Below are 13305 nucleotides of genomic sequence, written 5' to 3'. Positions count from 1 at the left end.
TGTAATGAACACTGTTACTTCATATCAACACATCATACAAGTGAAGATGTAGTATCCTATTTGTTACCTGAAGCTGGGGGCCTCTGGACATTTCCCGCAAAGTTATCTAGTTATCTGACTCCAACTTCATATCTATTCATATTCCTAGTAATAATATCCTGCAAATGGAACAAGGCCAATATATGTCACTATGGAAAGTATGCTTGGACTTCCTATTTTAGGTAATGTCTAGTCATGTTGTTTAGCAGTACATGCCTCCAGTTGAGGATTAATATGAAGAAGAAATTGAAGATTGAAGTTGTCTTTAACTACTACAAGAATCCCACGGGACAAATTGTGTACTCAAATGTATCATTTGGAAAACTGTATTTCTATAGCAGTATATTATATCTTTATTCACTGCAACAAGGCTGTTGACCAAGACAAAATTCTCATGGCTGCTTAAACAATTCTACACAAGCATAAGTAGATAATAATTTAAAAATAATAATTAGCATAAAATTTAATTTCATATTATATATATATAATATTTATCTTATAAGAAAAAAAATCATTGATATCATCTGTCTGTTTGCTTACCCCAGCACAGTAATCCCCAGTAATTGTAACTCTTTGAAATTCTGGTACATCGTATGTCCCTTGGATAGGTTGAAAGGCACCTGGAAGAACTGGAGTAGGAGGAGACACAGCCGGAGTAGCTGATGGAGGCTTCCAGTCTTGCAATGGAATTTGTAATGACAAGGACTGGGATCGAATCATCTTGAAACTTTTCTTCCTAGATATACATAGCACACAATATAAAGTCAACAAGACTTCCATTTAAAGCAACAAATTGTCTCTTTGCTCTGGAAACCTTCTAAATAATAATACACACATGGACAGACAAATGGTCTGTTGAGACTTCAGTCCAAATGCTTCATTTCACAATGTTTATCAAATGAGCAATATTTGTAAACTTATTTCAAGATTGACATTATTACAATGTAAACCTTTTGACTGCTATTTGAATGAATGTAGAAGTCTTTTTCCCCACATTAAAAGGCAATACTTTTGTTTAATTAACTTGCTAAATATTTTGATAGAAGAGAACATAATTAGAAGGGATTTAATGGATTATGTGATGCCCATAAACATCTTTTGTATTTATATCTCAGCCATCTATTTACAGCTGCTCATTGGTTACTTGTCCTCTATCCCTGGTGAGAAAGATAGAGAATCATAGGGGCAACAAGTATGAATTTCACACAACAGTCAAACAGTATTTTTTTAAAAAAACTTAGTATCTGCAGGGAAGATGAAGAAAAAGAATGAACTTGGATTTTATGTAGGCTCATACTTGCATACAAGCTGTATAAGTAGTAGGATCAATTGGATTCCTGATTTGCTCGCTTTCTAGTTTTTCTTTATAAGTTGATTTCATTTCTAACTCATATTCCCCACTTTCAGTTTAACTGAATAAACCAGAAGTGGATGCCACTGAATTCATATAAATAAGAATTCACAGAAAAGAGAAGACAACTAGCATCAAGGTGAATAAACTCAGTTATTGTGGCAATGGATGTACTGTTGAAAAGATCTGAAAGACCAGTGTAAGGACAGATCATTATGGAGAAAATATATTTATAGGATTTACAACTTGATGGCACATTATGAGTCAATCAAAAATACATCAACAAAAAGACTAAAATCATATAAAAGCCAATGGCAGGATTAAAAAGTGACAACACTTCATATTATATCTGATGGTATCAAACAACTGTTCTTAGCAGACCTCAAATCTCATTACTAAACATTCTTCCACTCTCCAAACCTACCTTTTGGTAGTTTCCAAAGACTGCTGTTCTGCCAATTCCTTCTGAAGTTCTCTTTCTTTGGCCTCTTGTTGCCCAATAGGACAATCTTCAGGCACAGTGAAAAGTGACAAGGCATCTTTGCTATCTTCTTCTCGAAGAACCTTGGCAAAAACCTTTTCAGCTAAGATTCTCACAGACTCATCAACTTCAGACGTGTTTAACTTTGGGAACTGTCTGGGCATCTCTGCTATGAAAAACACAATGTGTTAATTCTGCTACTTGTATTAATATAAAATGTAATAAATTCACACTACTCTTAATAATTTACAAAAAGCACATTTTACCTTAAATTCTTCCGTTTTCCACTCATCCTAGCCAGGTTTTCTTATATGGATAAACCAATTTTAAAGACTTGAATAGCTCAGCAGGAATTACTAAAATTAGGTAAGCTTCAAATATTCCTGTGCAATACGTGTGAAAGGTTTTCTAATGAAATGTTTTCTTTCCAGTTTCCATATTCATTATTTCTTAGTCCTAATTATTAAATGCAATTCAAAAAGGCTCTGCAGTTATGTAAAAAGGATGAATGCTGCTTGCATGATTATCTGCTTATCTAGGTCTGGGAGGTGTTAGCATGTCATGTGACTACCCTAGGTCCAAAACAGGCCTCCATTTGGGACTAAGGTAACCCTCTATCTTCAGCAACTCTATCATGCAAGCTGCTTACCAGAAGCTTAACTGTTCCTTCTTGATGCTTTCCTTAACTGTTCCTTCTTGATACAAATTCAAAGCCTAAAAAAGTCCCTGGGAAAATGTGTCCCTTCTGTGAACTCTGTTATAATCTTTATTTTTCCCCTGAAACCACAAAGAGGATGGAAAAGGATCTAAGTGGGTGTGGATAACCCCTCCCAATGCTGCCCTCATGCCCAAACGCTGAAAGGTGCTGCCAACACTGATTGCACAACTGTGAACTGATAAAATACAACAGGAAATTGCAGCAGGCAGGAGTGCCGAAAAAGTAAGCAGTTTAAAACTGTTTCAATTGTTCCCAACCCTGTACTGTTTGCACACAATTTGTTTGTGTTTATGTGACTATAGAGGGCATGACTAAGTTAATGATGTTGTAAAAATATAATCGGCATGTGATTAAATTTAAGAAAAAAATTGACCTTTTCCATACCAAACACAACAACTGAGAAGAATGTAGATTTACACTGAATAACCACAACTCAGTGGTGATTTTATGTGCTGCCACACTATTCTGGTAAATCATTTCTTTCTGAAGAATTTGATTTAGTAACAACTGGAACCAGCAGAAGCAAGACATCATGGTAGCTATCCAACATAAATTATTTGTTTGATTGTATTGTCTCTTTCCTACAAGGGCCTTCAAACTTGGCAAGTTTAAGACTTGTGGACTTCAACTTCCAGAATTCCTGAGCTAACATGACTGGAAGAGGGATTCTGGGAGTTGAAGTACACAAGTATTAAAGCTGTCAAGTTTGAAGACCCCTGCTTCAGGAACTCCAGACATCGTATTCAACTTGCTGTCTTCCAATTTTCCCCATCACAACATTGTAAAGTCCCAGTTCACCATCTTAACCAGTACATCCTACTACGGTACTCTATATACATTTGCAATGGATATTTCAGTATTTTAATGCCTCGTTTCTACAGTTAATGAAATATTTATGTAATGAAATATTTAACAGCATAAAGTATATTTAGTTTTCCTTGTTTTGCACCCATATGTAGTAAGAATCCGGACAAAGCACAAAATCCATTAGAGTAGTCAAGGCTATTTACCTAGGACCAGACAACCAAGGTTAAACTCAGCTGAAAAACTGAGTGGGCATTTTGGGTCATATATGTCTCCAAGACATACAAGCCAAAAATTGCAATTAATAAACATTTGCATGCTATTATCTTAACCTGCTGTCATGTACAGTTCTTGAACTAAATGTTAGGTTTACCGCTTTGGATAAGGCCAGAACAACTTTAATTTTGATCTTAGAGACAGTAACATTTGGAACGTTTACAGATTTGAAATTCTATTTTTTGTGAACCTCATGAGCAGCCACTTGGCTATTGACAAATATAAGATTTGGAGTTGGGGAAGTTGTACTTTTAAGTCAGTCTTGAGTTGGGGTGATGGCCTGGAAAAGTCGCAATTGTTGACAACAATTTTTAGAACTGGCTTGTCATTATCTTCTCCCAAGTTTGAAAAGGAGTAACTGGTCCAAAGTTGTCTTTGCATCTAGGCCAGATTTAGGAATCCCAGGGTCCTGGTTTCTATCAAATTATCTCCCCCTTTAAGATTTGGTTAAACAGCCTAATATGCATGGGCATCCATTCCTTATCACAATGACAAAACGATGAAACCTATCATAACATCACTATGCAAGTTCCAACATCAAAATACCATGCACAATGAAGTTTGCATTGTGACATGCATTTTAATCACTAATCCTAATTCTCTCTTGGTCCCCAGATTTCTTTACCCATATAATGGAATATACAATAGAACTAACATATGCTGATTTTTTGCTTATCATTGTTCTTAACCCAGCATACTTTAGAGAACTATTCTGTTGTCAAGAGTAACCTCAAACTCTGGAGGAAAGATACATTATAAATTTAGTAAACCAGGCCCAGTTTTTTCTCTACTCTTTTTCATTGTATTTATTATGTCAAACAACTATCACAGGGGCTGGTTTCCATTTGTTTTGAATAACAGCACCTTGTTCCTAAAGCAGGACTATGCAAGCTTATTTGAGTCAAATACAACATTTGGACTTGAACTGATACAGTATGACAAGCACCATACTTCAAGAGTTGCAATAAACAGATGAAGTCAACACAAGTAATTAAATTTGATTTAAATCCAATTTAATTATAATGAATGAATTATATTCAAACTGTATTCAGCTAATGTGATTACTTCAGCTTAAATAACTGCAAAATTGGGGTTGAAAGTCTCATTCATTTCAATGGAAGAGTTAAATGCTATCTTGTTAAATTTCCCTGACTAATAGCAATAGAATTTTTAAAATAGATTTTTAAAACTGATTGGATTATTCTTCAAGTCATCTGTTCAGGAGGAAACAAAACCAAGATTAGTTTTAATCAGATATAGTTTTGATCTAATATTTTTCCTTAGATGTATAAAAGAATATTCCTACAAACTTAATACAGCAAGCCAACTGTTGATACATAAATTTGCTGATCAAAGAAATAATCTAATAATTCCAGTCTAACAATGCCAAAGGGTATTTTATTAATTTCATGAAATGTTAATTTCATCATAACATTTCTTAACATTAAATATTCTGATACTTCATAAAGAAGTAAAGCATTTTAACTTTCATACTTCTTATAATGGGCCTAGTATATTTTATTTCCTATTTCTTATCTATGTAAAAAAATTCCAACAGCACTTATTCAAAAGTAATATCCTGTGGTACGCAACGAACAATACAAGCTTTAAGTACAATCCTTTGTTCTACATAGAATTACATATTCTATTTACTAGATAAACAGAAATTTTATTACACAGTTACAGATATTCTATTGCAGCAGTCATATCACAGATGCCTATGTATATGTACACACAGACATATATACTCCCAACGCTATAACTGGATTTGCTAGCTAAGAAAAATAAGAAAGCAGCTGGTATTTCCAGGCGGCACTCTGTTACACACAAACACACACAAATAAACTTTCCAATATTAAATTTGGTGAACACTGAGAAATTCAGGGGATGCTGTGATGTGCAGTGCTCATGAAACACTGAAGCTGCTAAATCCAATGATGTCACTGCATCTGCTTCCTCCTGTATATTGCTTACCAAATTCATGATCTGCAAAGTGTAATTTTCAAAACACGGAGTGAAAGGAGTTGCTTAATAATAGCAGGAGAAAACGAATGAGAACCAAGATGCTGGAAGAGCCCTGAAATTACAGGATGAAACGAACTGCTTGCTGCAAATGACTTTTTCTCTTGTCCTTTAAGAAATAATGCCTGCATATAATACTGTATATATTTTTGCCTGTTTTTTTTTTTTCAAAGTTAAGCTGATGAGCTGGTCCTCCGTTTAATCTCTTCGGAATCGGCTCGCTCCCTTCCACTTTCCAGACGTCGAGACCATTTATCGAGTGAGATATATAGTACGGCTTGAATATTTTATATTACAAGCCATTAAGTAGGGAGGGGGGGGAATGATGTAGAGAGAGAGCTCGGGGAGAGCAACTGGGAGAGCCCAGCCAAGCGAGGGGAGCCTCAGCCCAGGAAAGGGATTCCCCCCCCCACCCTTCCAACCCCAGTCAGGCGGAGCAGTTCTGCAAGTGCTCGAGCCTGGTTTCCATCCGTCCTGAGGACAGCGGCGTGGCCGCAGCCCGTTGCCGCCCTTCCCCAAATCAGCTTTCAACCCGGCCGCCTATTTTTAAGCAGCCACTTACCTAGCGTCCCAGGGGCGGTCATGGTGGAGCTCGGGGAACCGGGCTGCTTTTGGCTGTTGGGCAAGGAGGTTTCACACCAGCCGGTCGGCCTGCTGTGAGAAGGAGGCAGAAGGGGGAGGAGCCGCCGCGGTCAGAAGCTGCCGCATACATTTCGCCCGGGCGCCGCAGCTGCCACGGCCGGCTTAAAAGCGGAGCAGTTGGTCTGAGCAGAAGCAACCCCGGCTCCGGCAAGACGGTCCCCCGCCACATCCCTCCCGTTGCAAACCACTACCACCACCCCTCCCTTCTTCTTGGCAATAGGCCAGCCCGGAAAGGTCTCCTATGCAAATAGGTTGAGTCTTGCCGGCTGCGGAGAGGCTCGTCCCAAGCACCGCCGTATGCGCCGGCGAACACCGAAGATGCGCGCGCGCTCCTCTGGAGGACGTGCGTGCGACCCCTGTAACGATGTTTCCTTCCCTCCCCTCCCCACAAACGCTGCGAGGTTAAGCCCGAGCCTCGGTTTCCCTCTTCCTTCTCCTCAGTCCACGCTACCTTGTCTCTCTCCCGCCTCCCCCTCCCCGTTACCCTTCCTTACTCTGCCCGGCTGGACCGCCTCTGCCGGCATTGAAAGTCCACCAAGCCCTGCTCTCTCTCTCTCTTTTCTCTCTCTCTCTCTCTCTCCAGGATGCGGGCGGCAGGACGAGCGTACCGCAGCCTCTAACCTCAGCCGGCGTCGCCCTCGGCGGTTCTCTCTCAGGCAACCGTCTATCGCCGCTCGAGGAAGAGATGGCTGGCTCGCCTTTCCCCGCTGCGACGCCAGCCGGACCTCTTCGCCTTGAATCCCGGCGCGTTTGAAGAGGAAACTTCGAAGAAGGAGAGGTCGCCTCTGCGAAGCCGGCTCCGGTCCCCCTGGTGGAAAAGCAAAAAGAGAGCAGCGGCGGCGACACGCCTTGCAGGAAGGAGTCTCGGCCAAGGCGGAGGGCGCCTCCTTGCTGGAGTTAAAGCGCAGCCCGGCTGCAGGTGATCGCCTGGCGGCGGCCCTTGAACAACATTGCCGACCTGCTGCGGGAAAGCTTCCCTCTCACGCGAGATGTAGGGGAAGGGGAAAGGGGGTGGGGGACTGTTCCTGGCCTAAAAGCGGCTCTCGGAGGGAAGTCTTAGGATCGCATCCCGAGTCTGAGGTGTCTTCTTGCCACAATAAAGGTAGCACAAGCCCATTCACAAGTTTGCATAAACAAACGCTAGGGGAAAAAAGTGTAGTACCCACCCTTCTCCTAGAAAAATGAAATATCCTAGCAAATATTTAAAAAGGCAGAATTTTTCCCCTAAAAAGAGTAGAAACTCAGAAGCAGAAACTCATCAAAGAGGCAGAAACTCAGCCCTCCCTCCCCACCATTACTCTGGCCTGGGCCAGCCTATTTTACATAACAAAGATCTACTCCAGCTGGAGCTATAATAGGAATTGCCCAAAGCCTTTTCATTACATCATCATCGAGCAAGGCTCAACCAAGCCTGGGACTCAGGACAGCCTACAGAGTTGCCCCTGCATGTCCCCATGGGAGTCTGACAGCCAATCAGAATACAAGCTCAAATTCAAATCCCAACAGAGGGCATAAAACCCAGGCATTCTCAGCATATCAGCCCTTTTTTCTTCACCCAACATCTTGAAGCATGTGATTGTCCTTTTCACTTTGGAGCTCCAAGCCATGTGGTCCTGTCCACCATTAAACCATCTTTCCAAACAGCCTCCATGTTTCTAGTGTCTTTTTCCCCACTTGGAACTGAACCCAGAAGGGTCCAACAAAAGAAACACTGACGGAGCATAGTGGTACAATGTTAAGTGCCACTGATTTCCTCGGGAGAGATGCCAATGGCTGCACAGCTCTCCCCTTCCTCAATGGCAATGGAAATTCATCCAGGTCATGGTTGTCCATGGTTGTGCTTTTTTCAAGAGGCAACTGGACTTTCTGGTTTTTCTTTGAAGACATTTCGTTTCTCATCCAAGAGTGAAGATGATTGGAGGAGAAGCGAAAGGTCTTGGAAAAAAACCCAGAAAGTGCAGTTGTCTCTTGAAAAAACACCTTTGGGTTGTTGGAAGAAATGTCCTTCTGGGTTCAGTTCCAAGTGAGGAAAAAGACACTGGATTCATGGAAGTTGCTTGGAAAGAAGGTTTATTGATGAACAGGATCGCATGTCTTGGAGCTCTCAGGTGAAAAGGGGAAGAGATGCTGAGATTCCCTCTCTGGCTTTGAACTTCCTGGGACATAGGGAGAGTATCCTGATTGGTTGCTTTCAGAGGTCATAGCTAGCTTTGTTGGTTGTCTGTGTGCTAAGTTTGGTTGAATCTTGCTGGGTGGTACAATGAACGGCAATTAAACAGCCTGAAGGAGGTAGATCTTTGTTATGTAGAATAGGCTGCCCCAGGCCTTAATGGCCCATTAACAAAATGGGGGTGGGCTGAGTTTCTGCCTCCCTTTTAGGGGAAATATTGTGCCCTTTTAATATTTCCTAAAATATTTCATTTTTCTAGGAGAGCGGTGGGTTTTAACTTCCTACACGGTCTTCCCTTCCTCGAAAACAGTGGAATTTAGATGTGTCTCTTTGGAGTGGTTGATATAGATGTTGTGCCCCAGGGCTGTTGCTGTGAGGGAGGAGGTTGAGGTCAAGAAGATTAATTTGTGGTATGAATGCAGGCAGTCCTTGGCTTTTGGCTGCAATTGAGCCCAACGTTTCTATTGTTAGGTGAGATATTTGTTAAGTGAGTTTTGCCCCGTTTTACCACCTTTCTTGCCACAGTTGTTAAATGAATCACTGCAGTTGATAAGTTAGTAATCCAGTTGTTAAGTGACTTTGCTTGTCAGAAGGTTGCAAAAGGTGATCACATGACCCCAGGACACAGCGATGGTCATAAATATGGATCAATTGCCAAGTAGCTGAATTTTGATCACATGATCACGGGGATGCTCCCAAGGTTGTTATTGAAAAACAGTCATAAATCACATTTTTAAGTGCCATTGTAACTTTGAACGGTCATTAAATGAACTGTTGTAAGTCGAGAACCACCTGTATAAAAAGATAATGTGATACCAATAACCAGGATCTGAAGACATAGAAAGCAAATTCAGTATTGCAAAGAAAGATTCTTTTCTCTGGGTTCCCCAAACCCAAAATAATAATGCCCAAAGCTTAATAACATGCATTGTACGCTGCCCAGAGTCAGTTTGGATAGTGAGATGGGAGACATAATCAATCAATACATAAATAAACATGTTGAAGCCTAAGATCTTAGTTAGAGGGCCATATTCTATACATGGCAAGACAGTTAATTGGACTTTTATACAATGTTGCATTTAAGAATTGTTTCTTATTCAACAGTGTCCCATATTTTTCTACTGGGGCTTTGTCTTTTTATTTTATTGAAAACATTTAAGAAGAAAAAAGTGGATTAACCACATAGCACCTTTTGATTAGTAAAAATTCAGGCTACTTCACTGTAAGGCTTAGTCCAAGCATCTCCTACTCAGAAATAAAATACAACTTCCAACTCCATGGATGGAAGCCACAGTCAAGATATTGCGATGCAAGATAAGAGAGATGGGAATTGCATGTCAGTAGACCAAAAGAACTTTAAAAGATCCCGAATAACCACATTAAGAGAAAACTTAATGTGACGATATCTGGGCAAAATGGGCATATATCTGCTTCAATAAGATTAATGCATTCATTCTAAATTATTGTTTTTGCTCAGGCTATATTTCATCCAGGCTAATTTATCCCTCTGCTCATCAATCCCAAAGAAATATATTTTATGGTTTTATCTCACCAGCTCTTTATGCCAAAGGGACTTCTCCATGGTGGCATCAGTATTGTCAAGTTGAAAAACTAAATTAATGAGTCAACATAAATGCTCAATTAATATGTAAAATAAATCCCATAGGAACCGTGTGATGGCATTGCCACACATTAGAATAGAAACAGCAAAGGTGAGACTTACTGGAATCACAGATCACTTTAACACATAATGTAATTTGTTTTATTTTGATTTAATGTGATATATGAATACAATCATTGTTATTTATTCAGTAGCCTATATTAAGTAAACCATTGCTTAGTACAATGTAAAAACTAGGTTGGATTCTTGCAAAAACTATAGTTGTTGTTTTTTAAAAAAAAAATATATCCTTGACTAAAATATAAAAAAGCAAAAATAAACTAATAACATGAAATAATTTTATATAAGAGTGAAGAACTTGCTAACAAGCTGATGCCCAGTCTACTCTCTTCTACTGATTCCCACAAAACTATATTTCCTAAAAAGAGTGACTCTTCTTTCTGTCAATAAAAAATTCAACCTTTGTTTCCAGGTTGATGTTAACCAAACTACATAACCTGCAAATATTTCTATATCAATCTAGGACAAGGTTCGATATTGTACTGCTTAGATCTATTTCCTCCTGATGAAAATAAAATAAATCATTTTATTTTAAATCAGTAAATAAGCATTATATACAAATGGGAAATATATTGAAGATTTACTTGCTATAACATGCTAAACATAGTTCCTTTTCATCACCAACTAATCTTAAATCTTCTCACTATAGAGTATGGCCAGGACCCAAAAAGCTACTTGAAGTTCATTCCGGAGCTTTTTCCCCAAAAGCTGGCCCTGGTGTCATATTGCAAACTATTTTGGAACATCGGATAGTATTAAAAGAAGCTTGCCTAGAATCTTGCATTAAAATCTCTCTTGATTGGTGAAAATGACTTGGATTCTGATCTTTTTTTATTTTTTCAAAAAATTTGAAAATGGGTAGGATTCCAAGAGAAAAAAAAAAGATTCTCCATGATTTCCATCATAACATGAAATAAACACATAAGCAGTAATCTGATCAGTCTTCTGGCCCATTTAGTCAAGGAATCTGTTTCCAAAGTGTCCAGCCAACTGCACAAGGAAATCTAGTAGATCTTCCAGCAGATGTTCTTCACTGCCATCAAGTTTAATAGCATTGTTTCCATGACTTCCACAAATTGACCCCTGCTTTGAAGCCAGCCAAGCTGGTAGCCACCATCCCATCTCAAGGGGAGCAAATTCCAAACTTTAATTATATGTTATTATTTTTTAAAACCCTTTTCTCTGTCCTGATTCAGGATCAGTTTCACTGGGGGATGGGAAGGGGAAAATAACTTGTCTACTTTATTCACACCATGTGTAATTGTGTGCACTTCCCAGCCTATATCCTCTCAGTTGCCTCCTGTCAGGCCTTTAAAGTAGTCTAGAAAAAAACCCAGAAACCATAAGTATTAAGTCTACCTTTATTTTAAGGTTACAATAACAAAATCTTGCAAGTACAAAAGTATTTTTCCCCTCATTTATTTTTTTTGCAGAAAACTCTGGAGGGCCCTTTCCATTGCACCTCTTCTGTCTTGTGAGCAGAGATATCCTTTGTCTCTCCTTGTCCAGGTTGTGGCTCCTCCACTTCCTGTCTCCCAAGGTTATTTTCACAACCCATTACACCTCTTCTCTAGACTAAGAAAGCTCAAATGTCTCAATCTTTTCCCAAGGGAAGCTGCTCCATCATCACCATCCCCCTTCTCATTTTACTGTACCTGACGTCCTCTGAGCTAAACCTTGTCTAGCTGTGCAATATCCTTATTGACAGTATATCTGGAAAATTCATGCACCTAACATATTACTCAATAGGCACCACCATGCTGTCTATTTCTGATAGGTCATAAACTTTATATAAACAGGCCATAATTCATATAGACATACAAGTGTAGATATAAGTCTCAAGCAGTGTAAATTAGTCAACAGGCTACATTTCTCATGTCACATTTCTTCAAAACATGTATGGTCCTGCGGGCATTTTAACCAAAACATTTATTCTGCTGCCATTGTATTTGTCATGACCTTGCTAATTATATGTAAACAGCAGGCATGCAAGGGGTGAAATCTGCCCAACCACAGATTTTAGATTATTTGATTTAAATCTCAGATATTTCCTTGTATCTACTATATTCCAGAATTTCAAGAAAGCAAGAAATATAAGCTCTGTTTTTAAACCAAATAACCCTTGTATGAAAAACTGTTCTCCACTGTTCTTCACTGTTTCAGTAAAAGAAAATTATAGTTGCAGTATTTTCCTAGTTTTGCAAGCTTTTTTTTTTCCAATTGCTAATGGGCAGCCTACCAAAAACAGCACATCGAATAAGGTAAGTCCTCAAACACGATGTTTTGGAACTCTACTTGTCTGCTAAAGTAGTTTGCAACTGAGGAAGTGTAAACATGATTCCCCTACCTATTTAATTCTACCTGCAAACTGGAGGAAGTAAAAACAGTGAAGTCAGCCTCACCACTCTGGAGAGAAGATTCTATTGCCTATGAGAACCTTTGCTGTACCAATTCAACATCTGCCTGAGACCTCTCCAATCCCATGATACTGCCTGTCTGTGTTCAAGACTTTCAGCCTCAGCTGCAATGTCTTTGAAGCTGTAGTAAACTTACAAATAACAAAACATGTTGCAGTGTGGATGTGGATTCTATTAATTTCAAGAACCCTCCACTGTATTACCCTTATCATTTCCTGGTCTTCAGATCTTTTCAAAGGCAAAATGGCTTGAAGCTGTTTCAGTTCTCCCTCGTAAGAACTACTGGGACTTTATTAGTTTGTTCTGCCTTTGGCTAGACAAGTGCTACATATGTGGGCTGGAATGTATGTTAAATTTACTTTTTATAGGGAGTAAGGGTAACTGGGGCAGAGGCGTGATTTTTGCTCAGCTTGCAGATTAGCAGAGGTTTGAAGACAGTTGCAGATCAGTGCTTTTGATGGACTGGGGAATTGAAGTGCCAATAATTACACAAATGTTCTGAGGTCTCAGTGGGATTGCCACGTTCATCTCCTGCAATGTCTACAGATTTTTGCCATAAGCTACCATTACTGCTCTTAAAGAAAGCACCTGAGCAGTTTGCTTAAAAAAAAAAAAAGTGGAAAATAGATCACCCAGTTCTTTCAGCTGCCACATTGGCTGCAATGTAATGGCTTTTAGATTAGTGTATATTAACAATCAGACAA

At 39.4% G+C, this 13305-nt stretch overlaps 1 protein-coding gene across 9 annotated transcripts in view; it reads right to left on the bottom strand.

Annotated features, from left to right (window-relative positions):
* Positions 1-7085, bottom strand: part of AMPD3 (adenosine monophosphate deaminase 3) — a 45516-nt gene extending 38431 nt beyond the window's left edge. The window contains exons 1-4 of one of the 9 annotated variants that reach the window (XM_087921100.1): positions 6955-7085; positions 6254-6345; positions 1815-2040; positions 580-775 (exon numbers count right to left, since the gene is read on the bottom strand). In XM_087921100.1, coding sequence (XP_087777226.1) covers positions 580-775; positions 1815-2040; positions 6254-6275 — 444 coding nt within the window. In that variant the 5' untranslated portion in view covers positions 6276-6345; positions 6955-7085. Of the gene's footprint in view, positions 1-579; positions 776-1814; positions 2041-2137; positions 2743-6253; positions 6346-6827 lie in introns of those variants that run through there. The other 8 variants (XM_087921103.1, XM_087921099.1, XM_087921104.1 and 5 more) reach the window with 8 other exon arrangements.
* Positions 7086-13305: the final 6220 nt, after the last annotated feature.

Source organism: Pseudonaja textilis, chromosome 1 (genome assembly GCF_049901715.1).
Source record: "Pseudonaja textilis isolate UNSWEBS1 chromosome 1, rPseTex1.2, whole genome shotgun sequence".
Taxonomy (NCBI): Eukaryota; Metazoa; Chordata; class Lepidosauria; order Squamata; family Elapidae; genus Pseudonaja; species Pseudonaja textilis.
This window is presented reverse-complemented; position numbering and strand designations above follow the sequence as displayed.